The sequence below is a fragment of the Colobus angolensis genome, unplaced genomic scaffold (assembly GCF_000951035.1).
Source record: "Colobus angolensis palliatus isolate OR3802 unplaced genomic scaffold, Cang.pa_1.0 Scaffold253, whole genome shotgun sequence".
NCBI classification, from domain to species: Eukaryota; Metazoa; Chordata; class Mammalia; order Primates; family Cercopithecidae; genus Colobus; species Colobus angolensis.
In genome coordinates, this window is record NW_012115744.1 from 3,975,312 (window position 1) to 3,992,274 (window position 16,963).

At 39.4% G+C, this 16,963-nt stretch overlaps 1 protein-coding gene across 1 annotated transcript in view; it reads right to left on the reverse strand.

Moving 5' to 3' along the window:
• PKD1L1 (polycystic kidney disease 1 like 1) overlaps nucleotides 1-16,963 on the reverse strand; it is a 182,873-nt gene that overhangs the window by 142,167 nt on the left and 23,743 nt on the right. Inside the window, 2 exon segments of the mRNA XM_011946807.1 lie at nucleotides 406-579; nucleotides 8,030-8,196. Of these exon segments, the coding sequence (XP_011802197.1) occupies nucleotides 406-579; nucleotides 8,030-8,196 (341 nt within the window).

Sequence of the window (16,963 nt, forward strand, 5' to 3'; positions counted from 1 at the left end):
TCCAGCCCGTGCTGCAAGGCTCATCATGCCTGCCAGCTCCCACTTCAGATATACCCTGTCCCCACAGTTAGATAAAGTTTCTGTCTCCTAAAATCTCCCAGCCCCTTAGCCATGTTCCTTCCTAAGCATTTTTAATATCCTGTCTCATCCTGCTTCTATGCATATCTTAATGTTTTCACTAAGATAATAGATTCCTTGAGATGAAGACTTTGTATGACTTTATCTTCACGTTCCCCTAGAACACAGTATTCTGCAAGACATGTTTTCTGAATTAGGGAAGAATGAATGAAGGATGTTGTATCGAATTTAGAACTGCTATAACCTGAACAATATAAGTAAAGCAGAGACGCCCTGCTTTGTTTATAACTGAGGGGTGCTTGCTCAGAATCCAGATATAGGTCTTACTTTTCTGATTCACTTGGGAGTCAGTAAAGACAAGCACTTCATCCTCATGGACGCTGCTGGAGTTCATGAACGCAGACACGGCCTCACGGCCAATCTCCACATAATAAGGCCCAAGCTCCACTTTGGTTCCATGAAACTCATTATAAATAACAGCCTTGAGCATATAGACTCCTTCTGGAAAAATAAGAAAGAATGGACATTTGAGGAATTTTTAATAACAGGCATAACAGTTAACATTTGCAGAATGGTCATAATGGGGTGACTAATAGGGGAACTGATACAGGAAAGGTGATTTTTCTTATCTCTTATAGCAGCAGGATCATTTCACGGGCATGTGACCCATACAGTTGCACAGAGCCCCACAAGCAATGGAGCTGTGAGTGATTTAATGCTCTTTTATCTTGAAATTCTTCATAATTATTTTCAGCAAGGGGTCCTGCATTTTCATTTTCCCCTGGGCCTTGAGAATTATGTTTCCAATCCTGGGCAGTAGGAAATATTCATAAGGATGAAAATAGATATTGGTTATCCCACAGCTAGACAAATAATACTTAAACAGCCAAACGGGAATATATCAAATAACTATGATGGTGGATGACAAAAATGGCCCCAAACCCTTACCCGTTTTCACACACTTACAATATAACTGTAATATGACTCTGTGGTTCCTCTCATTAAATGGTGAAGCCTATAGCTTCACCCCTCAAATCAGTGCTAATCATGTGGCCAATGGATTTTCAAAGTGCTTGCACATTGGGGCTTGCCCTCTCTTTCTTGTCTTGGGGCCTCTGTCATTGTCATTGGGACCCTGTCATTGCCATGTGAATAGCCTGACCTAGTCTGCTGAAGGATGAGAGACACATGACTGAGTCCCCCTACGGCCCCAGCCGAGGGTCAGTCACCTCCAGGAGAAGAGCCACCTGGCTGACTGGCAGCTGGCTGCAGACCTATGAGTGAGCCCCTCTAAGACCAGCTCAGACCTGAAGAACTCCCAGCAGAACTGGGAGCCGAATACAGGATTGTGTTTTAAGGCACTAAGTTTAGGGTGGCTTGTTAACACAGCAATAGACTACTAATACAATTCCACTGAACTGGAAAGATATTAGTAATTCTTTAATCTCAACTCCCTATACAATATTCTTAAACTGTACATTTGATCATGTCATTCCCCAGTTTGGAAAATGAGAAGTGATTCCTAATGTGTCACAGGAGCAAATTTGTAGCTGAGCCCTTCCCCCTCAGCTGAGCTGGTCCCAATCACTCATCCTTGACTCCACCAGGCCCACACCTGACTCATCAGCCACACAGAACCAGCCTCCACTGCTCATATGGCCAGTCTCCACCACAAAGATGCCCCTATGCACAGTCTTTTCTCAGTTTACAACATCCTTCTTTGTGCCTCCATCTGACCAACTTGTGCCTACCATGAGCCTCTTTGAATGACCCAGGCAGAATCACTGGCTTCACCTGGCATCTGACCATGGAATGTGGGCCGGGCTTCCCTTTCAGACTCACTACATTCTCTGTCTTTCTTGTCCCCAAACCTCATCACAGAACACTTAGGACATATACAATATATGTTTATCAAAGGACCAATCAAGTTTACAGAATGGAATGCTGAAGCTCGAAAGGTTAAACAATGTGCTCTAGGCCTAGAGTATGCAATGCTTTCACAGGAATTAAGACAGTCATTTCTCTCTTCACTTGCTGCATCCAAATTATATGGAATAATATGTGGATCTACTAGCAGCATAGTAAGAAGAAAAAAGGGAATGATTTTAAAGAGTAAAAGTCTATCTCCGGGGAAGAATAGTGAACATGGTAGCATGCAGGAGGATTTGGGAATATACTGTGATAAGCAGAGGCCAGAGAGAAGGGTATCCTACTTTAAGCACAACTCAGATTAACATGTGAAAGAAACAGGTACACTTTCCCAAATTGTATTTTCATCTTGGAAGCTATATCTCAGATGTTGAGACACCATTCATAACTTTATTCCAATTTTCTTACAATACTGCTTCTCATAACTGTGTCCAAAATAACTTTGCACATGAATTTTATGACAAGTAGAAAGTGAAATAGACATCCATGCAGGTCATCCCATTCACAGGAACCAGAACCTAACTAAGAGTGTGCTATATGTTGTCTCATGTCAAAAGGCAGATTTCACGACCACAAGTTAGAAAAGGCAGTTTATGTAATAGTTAAGAATACACTCCATGGACTCAGAGGAATTTGGCATTGGAAATCTTTGTGACCAAATGTTAGGCATACATCTTACTTTCTTTTTTTTTTTTTTTTTTTTGAGACGGAGTCTCGCTCTGTCGCCCAGGCTGGAGTGCAGTGGCGCGATCTTGGATCACTGCATCCTCTGCCTCCTGGGTTCAAGTGATTCTCCTGCCTCAGCCTCCCAAGTAGCTGGGACTACAGGTGCCTTCCACCATGCCTGGCTAATTTTTTTTTTTTTTAGTAGAGACGGGGTTTCACTGTGTTAGCCAGGATGGTCTTGATCTCCTGACTTTGTGATCCACCCGCCTTGGCCTCCCAAAGCGCTGGGATTACAAGCATGAGCCACCATGCCCAGCCAGGCATATCTTACTGTCAAGTTGACTTTTTTTGAGATGGAGTTTCACTCTGTCGCCCAGGCTGGAGTGCAGTGGCATGATCTCAGCTCACTGTGACCTCCGCCTCCCAAGTTCAAGCGATTCTCCTGCCTCACCTTCCCAAGTAGCTCAGATTACAGGTGTCCGCCACCACACCTAGTTGATTACTATTATTATTATTTTGTATTTTTAGTAGAGACGGGATTTCACCATGTTGGCCAAGCTGGTCTCGAACTCCTGACCTCAGGTGATCCACCTCAGCCTCCCAAAGTGCTGGGATTACAGGCATGAACCATCGTGCCTAGCCTCAAGTTGACTTTAGACTTAACCCCTGATAGAAGATATAATACTGATATAGCTTGGGTGTTTACCTCTCCCTAATCTCATGTGTCGAATTGTAATACCCCAAGTTGGAGGTAGAGCTTGGTGGGAGGTGACTGGATGACGGGAGTGGATTTCTCATTAATGGTTTAGTATCATCCTTTGGTACTGTCCTTGCGACAGTGAGTGACTTCTCTTGAGATCTGGCTGTTTAAAAGTGTGTGGCATCTCACACTCTCTCTCTCATTCCTGCTTTCACTGTGGCCTCCCCAGAAGCTGAGCAAATGTCGGCACCACACTTCCTGTAAAGCCTGCAGAACCATGAGCCAATTAAGCTTCTTTTCTTTACAAATTACCCAGTTTGAAGTATTTCTTTATAGCAATTGGAGAATGGCCTAATACAAATACCAACTCCTTACTTCATTCATAAAGCAACAAAAGGAACCAATGAATATGTATCAAAGTTGCAGATACTTAAAATTATTATAATAGAGCAAGTCCTGATGTGAAATAGAGATATAGTTAGCCTTCCACTTAACCTTCTAGGAGTTAATCCAAAAACAAAAAAGAAAACAGTGAATAAAAATAAAAACTCTTTCTCTTTTTGTTTAGTGAAACTAAGAGGTAGCTAGCATGTTCAGAATACAAAATAGATGCAAAAACTACTAAAAGTGGCAAATATCAAGCATGTATGAGCAGGAACTATACTGAAGGAAGAAAATAGAAAACGTCCTAAAGTGAGAACTCAGTTGCCAAAGGGCTCAGTGGCTGTGAATATCAACACACATACATGTGTGTACGCAACACACATGTAGACACACACACTCCACCTGCAGTTAGTTCAGAAAAAATGCAACTCTTTAAATTATGAGTAATGTTGGAAGAAAAAAAAAAAAAGAAAGGAAGAAAGGAAGGAAGACAGGAAAGAAGAAGGGAGGGAAGGATAAAGGGAGAAAATACCATTCGGCACATACAAGATACTACAAGAGTCAAGAGGGGAAATTCCAAATACTCAGAGTAGATTAAGATAATTTATCAGAAAAACACTGTACACAAGAACAGGATTGAACAACTTGAGGAATCATTATCTTCTGAGAGGCAAGACCAGAGAGCAGAAATGAAGGAAACAAAGTCAACATTTCAGAGTATAATGGAGAATGGCAAGTGCGGAACACAAAAGAAGGCATGCAGAGGAAAATACAAGGAGAGCAGGCTAGATGAAAAAGGAAAACCAAAAAAGATTTGAAAAGACAAAAGAGAACTAATAGATGTATGCCAGTCTGCCAAAAAGAAAGCTGACATATTGGAATAGAAACAATGTAAAGATCTAATTCAAGAAATCTTTCCTGAAACAAAGGACACATTAAAAGGTACACCATGTGCTAAAGACAGGTGACCTAGAGTGGCCAGCACTTAAGACACGTCCTGGCAAAGCTGCTGGAGCTGCAAATAGAGAAATAATTACCAGCTGGGGGCTGTGGCTCACAACTGTGATCCTAGCACTTTGGGAGGCCGAGGTGCATGGACCACTTGAGGTCAGGAGTTCGAGCCCAGCCTGGCCAACATGGTGAAATGCCATCTCTTCTAAAAATACAAAAATCAGTCAGGCGTGGTAGTGTATGCCTGTAATCCTAGCTACTTGGGAGGGTGAGGCATGAGAATCGCTTGAACCCAGGAGGTTTCAGTGAGCCAAGATCGTGCCACTGTACTCCAGCCTGAGCAACAGAGTGAGACTGTGTCTCAAAAAGAAAAGAAAAGAAAAGAATTCTCTTGACAATCACAGAAAAACATTAATCGTTGTTGGGGGAAAAGAAGGCTGACCTTGGAGTCACCACAAATAAGAAAGACAGAATGGAGAATTTCAGGGAGGCTTCTTCAGACACAGAGTGTTGGGGCCACCAGCTGAATTTCTGATTCAGCAGGTCTGCAGTGGGCCTGAGAGTCTGTATTCTAAGCCAGTCTCAGGTGGTCATGATGCTGCTGGGCCACAGTTGGAGGACCACGGTTACAGGAGAGAACAGAATGGAAAGATAACCAGATTCCCCAGGAAAAGAACATGTGTCCAAGGAGTCCAGAGTCAGCACACTGTCATTCCAATATAATGGCTGCAACAGTTTTGAGTATGTGGGAACTTAGAGGAAGCTTATTCCACGAATCTTCCTACAAAATCTACTAGAGGGTAAACTTCAGACAACCAAAGAGGAACACTATGCCAAATAAAAGCCGAGCAAGAACTGAACCAGAAGTAAGACTAATGTGGGGAAGCAGGTTGATATGGTTTGGATCTGTGCCCACACCAAATCTCATGTCAAATTGCATTCTCCAGTATTCAAAGTTGGGCCAGCCGGGCGCGGTGGCTCAAGCCTGTAATCCCAGCACTTTAGGAGGCTGAGATGGGTGGATCACAAGGTCAGGAGATCAAGACCATCCTGGCTAACATGGTGAAACCCCGTCTCTACTAAAAAAATACAAAAAACTAGCTGGGCGTGGTGGCGGGCACCTGTAGTCCCAGCTACTCGGGAGGCTGGGGCAGGAGAATGGCGTGAACCCGGGAGGCGGAGGTTGCAGTGAGCCAAGCTTGTGCCACTGCACTCCAGCTTGGGTGACAGAGCGAGACTCTGTCTCAAAATAAATAAATAAATAAATAAATAAATAAATAAATAAAAATGATACAAAAAAAAGAAAGTTGGGCCTTCAGCATTGGCAGTGAGGAGGTGGGAGGTGATTGGATGATGGTGGCAGATTTCTCATAAATGGTTTAGTGTCACCCCCAATCCCTGCCACTTGGTACTGTCCTCATGATAGTGAGTGAGTTCTCATGAGATCTGGTCTTTTAAAAGTGTGTGGCACTTCCCCCCTCTCTTGCTCTTATTCCGGCTACGTAATGTGTGTATTCCCCGTTAGCTTTCTGCCATGATTGTAAGTTTCCTGGGGCTTCCCCAGAAGCTGAGCAGATGCCCACATCAATGCTTCCTATACAGTCTGCAGAACTGTGAGCTAATTAAATCTCTTTTCTGTATAAATTATCCGGTGTCAGGTATTTCTTTATAGCAATGCAAGAACAAACTAATACATAGGTGGTAGGAAAAAAGGGTAAATATTTCATGTTCTGACAATGTAGAAATCATACAATAAACCAAATTTGAGCGAGGAAAGAGAAGAAGAGGTGGGAGCTGTGTAATAATGCAGATTGTCTCATAAGTAATTGCTGGAAATCAAAAGACAGGAAGATTCAACAAAGCAACTAAGAAAGGTGAAAGCATATATAAAAGAAAAAAATGACTAAAACTGGTGATAAAGAAGAGAGGGGAAGAGGAAGATGAGGAATATGCTAATTTCATAATTGCTAATGGTAGGTAATGAATGAATACTCTAAAGAAACGAGGGATAAGGACATTTTATAAATAAAAGGGGTCAACTAAAACAAGGCACAAACCTTTCAAGTATCAGAAGGCTAACTCAGATGAACATACAAAAGAAAGAAAAGACTATTTAATGAAATGTATTTTAAAATGTACACAGAACCCATAATGTAAAATATGACAAACATCTGTCATTTCAATAAAGACAAAATCACTAAACTCACATATCTCAAATAAGAATGATCAGGATGATTCACACAGCAAAGCCAAGTCCATTGTAGAGAAACATCTAGGACGGTGATTCCAAAAGGTGGCAAATGAAAGAATCTCCCAAATTGTGAGAGGCTGTGTGATGAGGTGGGAGTGATGCGCATGCTGCAGGGGCCTCCATAGGCAAGGCAGGGCAGAAGACACAAAGGAAGAGGCTTGGGCCACCTGTGTTGTTCAAGGAATTGGGATTTCCAGTGAAAAGGGTAAAACAGGGGTTATGTTTTCCTACTCAGGACAGACGGCCAGCCATGTGGGAGGATCACCCAGAACCCTGATCCTCAACCTCATCTTACCCAATGTTTGCCTCTCTCTTTCCCTCCCTCTCCATCTGTTTTCCTTTCTCTGCCCTTCCTCCCTCGTTCTCTCTCCGTTTTTCTCCCCGCCAACATCTCCTCTCCCTCATCAGCCTTTCCCACTGGAGGGTGGGGTGTGGTTATGAGGACCACAGAAGAGGGTGAGCAAAGGGGCTCAGCAGATAGCAGATACCTGGAGCCAGCTCACGCTCACTGTATAGGAGGGACACGGGGCTGCAACTCCCTGTAACCTCCTGAGCAGCCACGGATTTTTATTCCTAACACTGACCACATTTTAAGCCATAAAGACAACATCAGGACTTTAAAAAAAGTTAAAATAGCAGAGAAAAGATTTGCTTATCATGCTACATTAAAACTAGAAATTAATAATGAAAGCAGTGCACAAAGAGGCCACATGGCATGTGAAAAAATTAAATGTAAATAATAACTAATTTAGCATCTGAGAAAGAAAAGAAGCTTTTATCTGAGGAATGCAAACCTCCTCTAAATGATCAGTCCCCAGAGGCGCGTGGGAATGAGACAGCAATCACATACCACTTCCCTCCTTGGGCTAAGGAATCCTGTCTTGAAACTGCTAGCTATCCCATGAGTGGCTATAAATTAACCTAACAATGCCACATACAGGACACCATAGCCCATACAGTGTATAGCCAATCACTAATCAATGTCATCTCTGTAAACCAATGAAAATTCCTGACAAACAGCTTTATATCAGCCCAGTCCTTGTGGTGTCTTTTTGTTTTTAAAAACATACTTGTGACAAAGGCAAAAATAAGCTCATATCCAAGGTTACTGGGGTCTGAGTCTTCCTGGCAGCTGTTTTCACTTTGGCACAAGTAAACTTTTAAAGTCATGTTTTTTGTCTCTGCTTCTTTGTAGGTGGAAATGTCCAACTGAAAATGTAAAAGAAGAAAAAAAATACTATAAAAGCAAAAAGAGGAAAATAAAGATAAAAGCGGAAATTAATAAACTAGGGGAAAATGTGGAATAAACAAAATCTAGTTAAGAAACTAAGAAAGCTAGTTCTTTAAATAAACTAATGAAAATTTACCCAACCAATTAAGGAAAGAAAAAGAAATGAAACAAAATAAAATAAAAACGATAGAAGAAAAGAGATACCAATTAAAATAAAATAATTATAAGAGCCTATTTTGCTCACCTCTATGCAAATAAATGTTAAAACCTGGATTAAATAGATAATTATACAAGAAAAATAACTTGAAAGAACTAACTAGTGGAGAAACGGAAATTCTTACAAGATGAATTTCCATAGAAGAAATAGAGGAAGGTGTCAATGAGCTACTCCAACGGCAGTAAGAAGAAAGTACCAGTCCCAGAGGGTTAAAAAGGAAATTCTCTGAAATAGAATATATATTTCTGATGCTATTCAAACTGTTTCAGGACAAATAAAAGACAAAGAAAACTTTCACACAGCACTGATATCAAAGACCAAAACTATTGCACAAAAATCAATGACTAGAAATTGTTCTGCACCAGCCATTTGAAAGTGATCCAGTACCTATCTACCTACCTGTCGTTGAGGAGAAAAGCTGTAATGAGGCAACAGGAAAATTGGACTATTTTTCAAATGCATTTGAAAATGCCTTTAAGGATTTTGGCATTTAGAATCATAGGTCTTGCTGTTACCTTCTGAGTTCTTTCTAGGGTTGACCTAGTCATTAATTGGAACTTGGGTTCTAAGATTTAGGTGTCTTAGTCCACTTTTTATAAATAAATAAATAAATAAATAAATAAAGGGGGGATCACAGTGGACAGGAGGAAGGACTAGATTGCAGCTCCAATTTGGATGGACAGAGCAGTGTGTGGAGGCTCACAGAGTGAATTTTTGCTCCAGAATGACTGCAGGAATAAATCAGGAAAGCTGAGAGGACCCACAGACTCCCTGAAGTAAATGGATTGCTCCTGCAGGACCCAGGAGACACCCCAAATACTATATTGGTATACGTGACTGAGAGACTCACAAATGGTTCACATCACAGTACTCTGTGCAGACAACCCCCAGTACCAGCCTGGAACCTGGTAGACTGGCTGGGTGGCTAGATCCAGAAGAGTGATAATTACTACAGCTCAGTTATCAGGAAGCCACATCCATAGGAAAAGGGGGAGAGTACTACATCAAGGAAACGCCCCACAGGACAAAAGAATCTGAACAACAGCCTTCAGCCCTAGACCTTCCCTCTGACAGAGCCTACCCAAATGAGAAGGAACTAGAAAATCAACTCTGGTAATAGGATAACACAAGGTTCTTTAACACCTCCAAAAAATCACACTAGCTCACCAGCAAGGAACTCAAATCAAGAAGAAATCCTCAATTTACCTTAAAAAGAATACAGGAGGTTAGTTATTATCAGGGAGGCACCAGAGAAAGGCAAAGCCCAGTGTAAGGAAATCCAAAAAATGATACAAGAAGTGAAGGGAGAAATACTCCAGGAAATAGACAGCATAAATTAAAAAAATCAAAACTTCAGGAAACAATGGACACACTTATAGAAATGCAAACTGCTCTGAAAAGTCTCAGCAATAGAATTGAACAAGTAAAAGAAAGAAATTCAGAGCTCAAAGACAAGGTCTTTGAATTAACCCAATCCAACAAAGACAAAGAAAAAAGAGTAAGAAAATAAGAACTAAGCCTCCAAGAAGTCTGGGATTATGTTAAATGACCAAACCTAAGAATAATTGGTGTTCCTGAGGAAGAGAAATCTAAGTTTGGAAAACATATTTGGGGCAATAAATGAGGGGAATAAACTTCCCCAGCTTTGCTAGAGACCCAGACATCCAAATACAAGAAGCACAAAGAATACCTGGGAAATTCATCACAGAAAGATCATTGCCTAGGCATATTGTCATCGAGTTATCTAAAGTTAAGATGAAGGAAAGAATCTTAAGAGCTGTGAGACAAAAGCACCAGGTAAACTATAAAGGAAAACCTATCAGATTAGCAGCAGATTTCTCAGCAGAAACCCTATAAGCTGGAAGGGTTTGGTCAGTCTCTTCAAATGAAACAATGATCAGACAAGAATTTTGTATCTAGCAAAACTAAGCTTCATACATGAAGGAAAGATACAGTCTTTTTCAGACAAAGAAATGCTGACAGAATTTGCTACTACCAAGCTACCACTACAAGAACTGCTAAAAGGAGCTCCAAATCTCGAAACAAGTCCTGGAAACACATCAAAACAGAACCTCTTTAAAGCATAAATCTCACAGGACCTATAAAACAAAACTAGAATTTAAAAAACAAAAAACCAATAACGAAGGTATACAGGCAACAAATAGCATAATGAATGGAATGGTACCTCACATCTCAATATTAACGTTGAATGTAAATGCCCTAAATGCTCCACTTAAAGGATACAGAATAGCAGAGTGGATAAGAATTCACCAACCAACTATCTGCTGCCTTCAAGAGACTCGCCTAACACATAAGGACTCGCACAAACTTAAGGTAAAGTGGTAGAAAAAGACATTTCATGTGAGCAAACACCAAAAGCGAGCAGGAGTAGCTATTCTCATATCAAACAAAACAAACTTTAAAGCAACAGCAGTTAAGAGACAAAGAATGACATTACATAATGATAAAATGCCTTGTCCAACAGGAAAATATCACAATCCTAAACATACATGCTCCTAACACTGGAGATCCCAAATTGATAAAATAATTACTAATAGACCCAAGAAATGAGATAGACAGCAACACAATAATAGTGGGGGACTTCAATACTCCACTGACAGCACTAGACAGGTCATCAAGACAGAAAGTCGACAAAAAGAAAAAAAAAATGGATTTAAACTATACCCTGGAACAAATGGACTTAACAGATATGTATAGAACATTCCATCTAACATACACAGAATATACATTCTATTCAATATTGCATGGAACTTTCTCCAAGATAGACCATATGACAGGCCACAAAACAAGCCTCAATAAATTTAAGAAAATTGAAATTGTATCAAGCACTCTTTCAACCACAGTGGAATAAAACTGGAAATCAACTCCAAAAGGAACCTTCAAAATCATGCAAATGCATAGAAATTGAATAACCTGCTCCTGAGTGATCACTGGGTCAAAAATGAAATAAAGATGGAAATTTAAAAATTCTTCAAACTGAACCACAATAGTGACACAACGTATCAAAACCTCTGGGACACAGCAAAGGTGGTGCTAAGAAGAAATTTCATAGCCCTAAATGCCTACATCAAAAAGTCTGAAAGAGCACAAACAGATAATCTAAGGTCATACTTCAAGGAACTAGAGAAACAAGAACAAACCAAAGACAAACCCAGCAGAAGAAAGGAAATAACCAAGATAAGAGCAGAGCTAAATGAAATTGAAACAAACAAACAAAAAAATACAAAAGATAAATAAAATAAAAAGCTGGTTCTTTGAAAAAATAAATAAAATTGATAGACCATTAGCAAGATTAACCAAAAAAAGAAGAGAGAAAATCCAAATAAGCTCAACAAGAAACAAAACAGGAGATACAACTGACACCACAGAAATACAAAAGATCATTCAAGGCTACTTAATGAACACCTTTACACACATAAACTAGAAAACCTAGAAGAGATGGATAAATTCCTGGAAAGATATAACTCTCCTAGCTTAAGTCAGGGAGGAATTAGATACCATGAACAGACAAATAATAAGCAGTGAGATGGAAATGGTAATTTAAAAATTACCAACAAAAAAACCCCACGTCCAGACGAATTCACAGGAGAATTCTACCAGACATTTAAAGAATTGGTACCAATCCTATTAACACCATTCCACAAGACAGAGAAAGAGGAAACCCTCCCTAAATCATTTTATGAAGCCAGTATCACCCTAATACCAAAACCAGGAAAGGACATAACCAAAAAAGAAAACTACAGACCTATATCCCTGATGAACATAGATGCTGAAATCCTTAAAATACTAGCTAACCAAATCCAACATATCAAAAAGATAATCCACCATAATCGAGTGGGTTTCATATGAGGGATGCAGGTATAGTTTAACATACTCAAGTCAATAAATGTGATACACCACATAAACAGAATTAAAAACAAAAATCACGTGGTCATCTCAATAGATGCAGAAAAAACATTCAACAAAATCCAGCATCCCTTTATGATTAAAACTCTGAGCAAAATTGGCATACAAGGGACATACCTCAATATAATAAAAGCCAGCTATAACAAACCCACAGTCAACATAATACTGAATGGGAAAAAGTTGAAAGCATTCCCTCTGAGAACTGGAACAAGACAAGGATGCCTGCTGTCACCACTCCTCTTCAACATAGTACTGGAAGTCCTAGCCAGAGAAATCAAGAGAAAGGAATAAAAGGGCATCCAAATCAGTAAAGAGGAATTCAAACTGTCACTGTTTTCTGATGATATGATCGTATATCTAGAAAACCCTAAAGAATCATCCAAAAAGCCCCTAGAACTGATAAAAGAATTCAGCTAAGTTTCTGGATACATAACTAATGTACACAAATCAGTAGGTCTTCTATACATGAACAGAGATCAAGCTGCGAATCAAATCAAGAACTCAACTCCTTTTAAAATAGCTGCAAAAAAACAAAAAACAAAAACAAAGCCACGTAGGAATATACCTAACCAAGGAGGTGAAAGACATTTACAAGGAAAACTACAAAACAGTGCTGAAAAAAATCATGGATGACACAAACAAATGGAAACACATCCCATGCTCATGGATGGGTAGAATCAATATTGTGAAAATGACCATGCTGCCAAAAGCAATCTACAAATTCAATGGAATCCCCATCAAAATACCATCACCGTCTTCACAGAATTAGAAAAAACAATTCTAAAATTCATATGGAACCAAAAAAGAGCCTGCACAGCCAAAGCAAGACTAAGCAAAAAGAACAAATCTGGAGGCATCACATTACCTGACTTCAGATTATATTATGAAGCCATAGTCACCAAAACAGCATGGTACTGGTATAAAAATAAGCACATAGACCAATGGAACAGAATAGTGATCCCAGAAATAAATCCAAGCACTTACAGCCAACTGATCTGCAACAAAGCAAACAAAAACATAAAGTGGGGAAAGGACACTCTTTTCAACAAATGGTGCTGGGATAATTGGCTAACCACATATAGGAGAATGAAACTGGATCCTCATCTCTCACCTTATACAAAAATCAAATCAAGATAGATTAAGGACTTGAATCTAAGACCTGAAACTATAAAAATTCTAGAAGATAACATTGGAAAAATCCTTCTAGACATTGGCTTAGGTACGGATTTCATGACCAAGAACCCAAAAGCAAATGCAAAAACAACAAAGGTAAATTGTTGGGAGTTAATTAAATGAAAGAGATTTTGCATGGCAAAAGAAACATTCAGCAGAGTAAACAGACAACCCATAGAATGGGAAAAAATCTTCACAATCTATACATCTGACAAAGGACTAATATCCAGTATCTCCAATGAATTCAAACAAATCAACAATCCCATCAAAAAATGGGCTAAGGACATGAATAGACAATTCTCAAAAAAAAAAAAAAAGATATACAAATGGTCAGCAAACATATGAAAAATGCTCAACATCACTAATGATCAGGGAAATGCAAATCAAAACCGCAATGTGATACCACTTTACTCCTGCAACAATGGCTATAATCAAAAAATCAAAAAATAGTAGATGTTGGTGTGGATGCAGTGAACAGGGAACACTTCTATACTGCTGGTGGGAATGTAAACCACTATGGAAAACAGTGTGGAGATTCCTTAAAGAACTAAAAGTAGAACTACCATTTGATCCAGCAATCCCACTACTGGGTATCAACTCATTGGAAAAGAAGTCATTATACGAAAAGGATACTTGCACATGCATGTTTATAGCAGCACAATTTGCAATTGTAAAAACGTGGAACCAACCCCCCAAATACCCATCAATCAATGAGTGGATAAAGAAACTGTGATACATACATATATATATATATATATATATATATGTAAAATGAAATACTACTAAGCCATAAGAGGAATGAAGTAATGGCATTCACAGCAACCTGGATGAGACTGGAGATTATTATTCTAAGTGAAGTAACTTACGAATGGAAAACCAAACATTATATGTTCTCACTCATAAGTGGGAGCTAAGCTATGAGGATGCTAAGGAATAAGAATGACACATGGACTTTGGGGACTCAGGGGGAAAGGGTGGGAAGTAGGTGAGGGATAAAAAGACTACTAATAGGGTGCAGTGTATACGGTTCAGGTGATGGTTGCACCAAAATCTCAGAGATCACCACTGAAGAACTTACTCACATAACCAAACACCACCCGTTCTCCAATAACCTATGGAAATAAATTAAAAAAAAAAAAACAACGCTAATTGAGGGGGCTCTTGAGCCACTTGCTCAAGCCTGCTCCCACTCTGTGAATTGTCTTCAATAAATCTGTGCCTACTCTGGCAAAAGAAAAAAAGGAATAAAAATAAATAAATAAAATTAATGACTAGAAGCCAACACCATTTATGAGGAAGAACCATGAACAATATGTTAGAAAACTGAATGCAATAGCATAATAAAAAAGTAATTCATCAAAATCAAGTGTTTTCCACCCCCAGGAATTCAAGAATGAGTCAGTAAGATACTGGCTAATATAACACATGAGATTTGGAGTTCTAAAGAAGCAAAGAAAAAAGTTATAAAATCAGCTTCACAGATGCTGGAGAGAATTTAACAAAATCAACAACTCTTATTTTCTTTAAGTCTTCATTAAGAGAGGAAAAGATGAAAACTTCCTTTACATGATAAATTATATCTGTCAAAAATCTAGTATCTAGTTTAATGGAAAAATGTCACAGCCTGATGGGTTCTTCTTTCCCGCTGCCCTGAAAAAAGACTAATGAGACCAGCAGGTGTTGCAGCAAAGAATGTAATAATTAATCACAGGCCTGCCGAGCAAGGAGAACAGGGAGAAAGTTCTCAAACCTGTCTCCCCCAGAATTTGGAGGCTGGGGTTTTGTAAAAGTACTTTTTAAAAAGTACTTCCTCAAAAAGTACTTTTAAGTGTTTGAGAAACACTTAAAAAGTGTTTCCCAGCAGGGTTCTGGGAAACTGGAACAAATGATTGGCTGAACAATTGGGAAGAAATCACAGGAGCATCTCAAACTGTCTTGGTGCAGCTGAGTTAGTTCCTTGGCAGGGATGGATGTGAGGGGGTAGTCTTAGAACTAGATAGTGTGTCTTGGTCTACTGAAATGTTAAATCTAAAAGATATCTCAAAGACCATATCTTTAGGTTTCACAATAGTGATGTTATCTATAGGAGTAGTTGGGAAAGTTCCACATTTTGCAACCCTCAGTTACATGACTCTGGGGCACAAAGTAAGCAATGGCAGATTATGGTTTAATGCCTACTCATTAGCAAAGTCCAAACCCCTACCATAATTTTAACCTTGCCTTATGAATATGGCTTTAATCTTCAGACAAGGAGGGTGCCAGTTTCCTTTGCCTCCAAGTTTAATGATAAACCAAATCCTTCTCATAGTTATATTGGCCTCTGCATTACAATAAGCAAGAAAAATATTTAGTCTGTGAATTTAGAAGCAAGATGGAGTCAATCATGCTAGATATCTCTCGTTACTTATAATTCTGCAAAGGCAGTTCAAAAACACTGAAAGGATCTTGAGACTGACATGCCCATCATCATCTATCTCATTTAACACTGCTCTGGCAGTATCAGCCATTGTAATTAAACAAGAGAAAGAAACTGGAGGGGTCAAGCTGGAAATGAGAGGTTGATAATCACCATTCATAATATGTTTACATAGCTGAAAAACACTAAAGAATACACTTCAAGATAACTATAAACAACATGAGAATTAAGTGAAAGAGAAGAGGATCTAAAATCAACAGAAAATAGCAGCAGCTTTTCTATATACAGATGACAACCAGTTTGGGGACAAAATGGGAAAAAAATGGAAAAAAATATCCCTTTTATAATACAATAGTACAAAAAATAAAATATCATACAAGAAACATGTAAAATTCTATATAAAGAAATGCTCTGGCCGGGCTCAGTGGTTCATGCCTGTAATCCCAACACTTTGGGAGGCTGAGGCTGTAGGGTCACTTGAGGCCAGGAGTTCATGACCAGCCTGCTCAATACAGTGAGACTCCTGTCTCTATTAAAACAGAAAATAAAAGAAAAAACAGAAATGTTTAAAATACTTTTAAAGAAAGATGCACAGAAAAATGGACAGGAACAGGGCAGTTCATGCAGGGGGAGACTCTTAAATATAAAGGCTCTACATAAATTAATTTATATGTTAAACATTTGTAAATGAAAAATAAAATTCTAAGCCCTTCAGCCTACTGAATGGACCCCTCCTTCTGGCCAAGAGCATTCCCAAGTGAACCTGAAAAATGAGTTCAGGCCATAATGGGAAGGGAGGGTCAGACATTCGGACAGGCCCCACAGTACCCTCCTCCCTTTGGAATTCAGGCACAACTGACCAGCATTAACATTTAAACAGAGGCCTTAAGAATGACAAAACAAGGCCGGGCGCGGTGGCTCAAGCCTGTAATCCCAGCACTTTGGGAGGCGGATCACAAGGTCAGGAGTTCGAGACCATCCTGGCTAACACAGTGAAACCCCGTCTCTACTAAAAAATACAAAAAAAAAAGCTAGCCGGG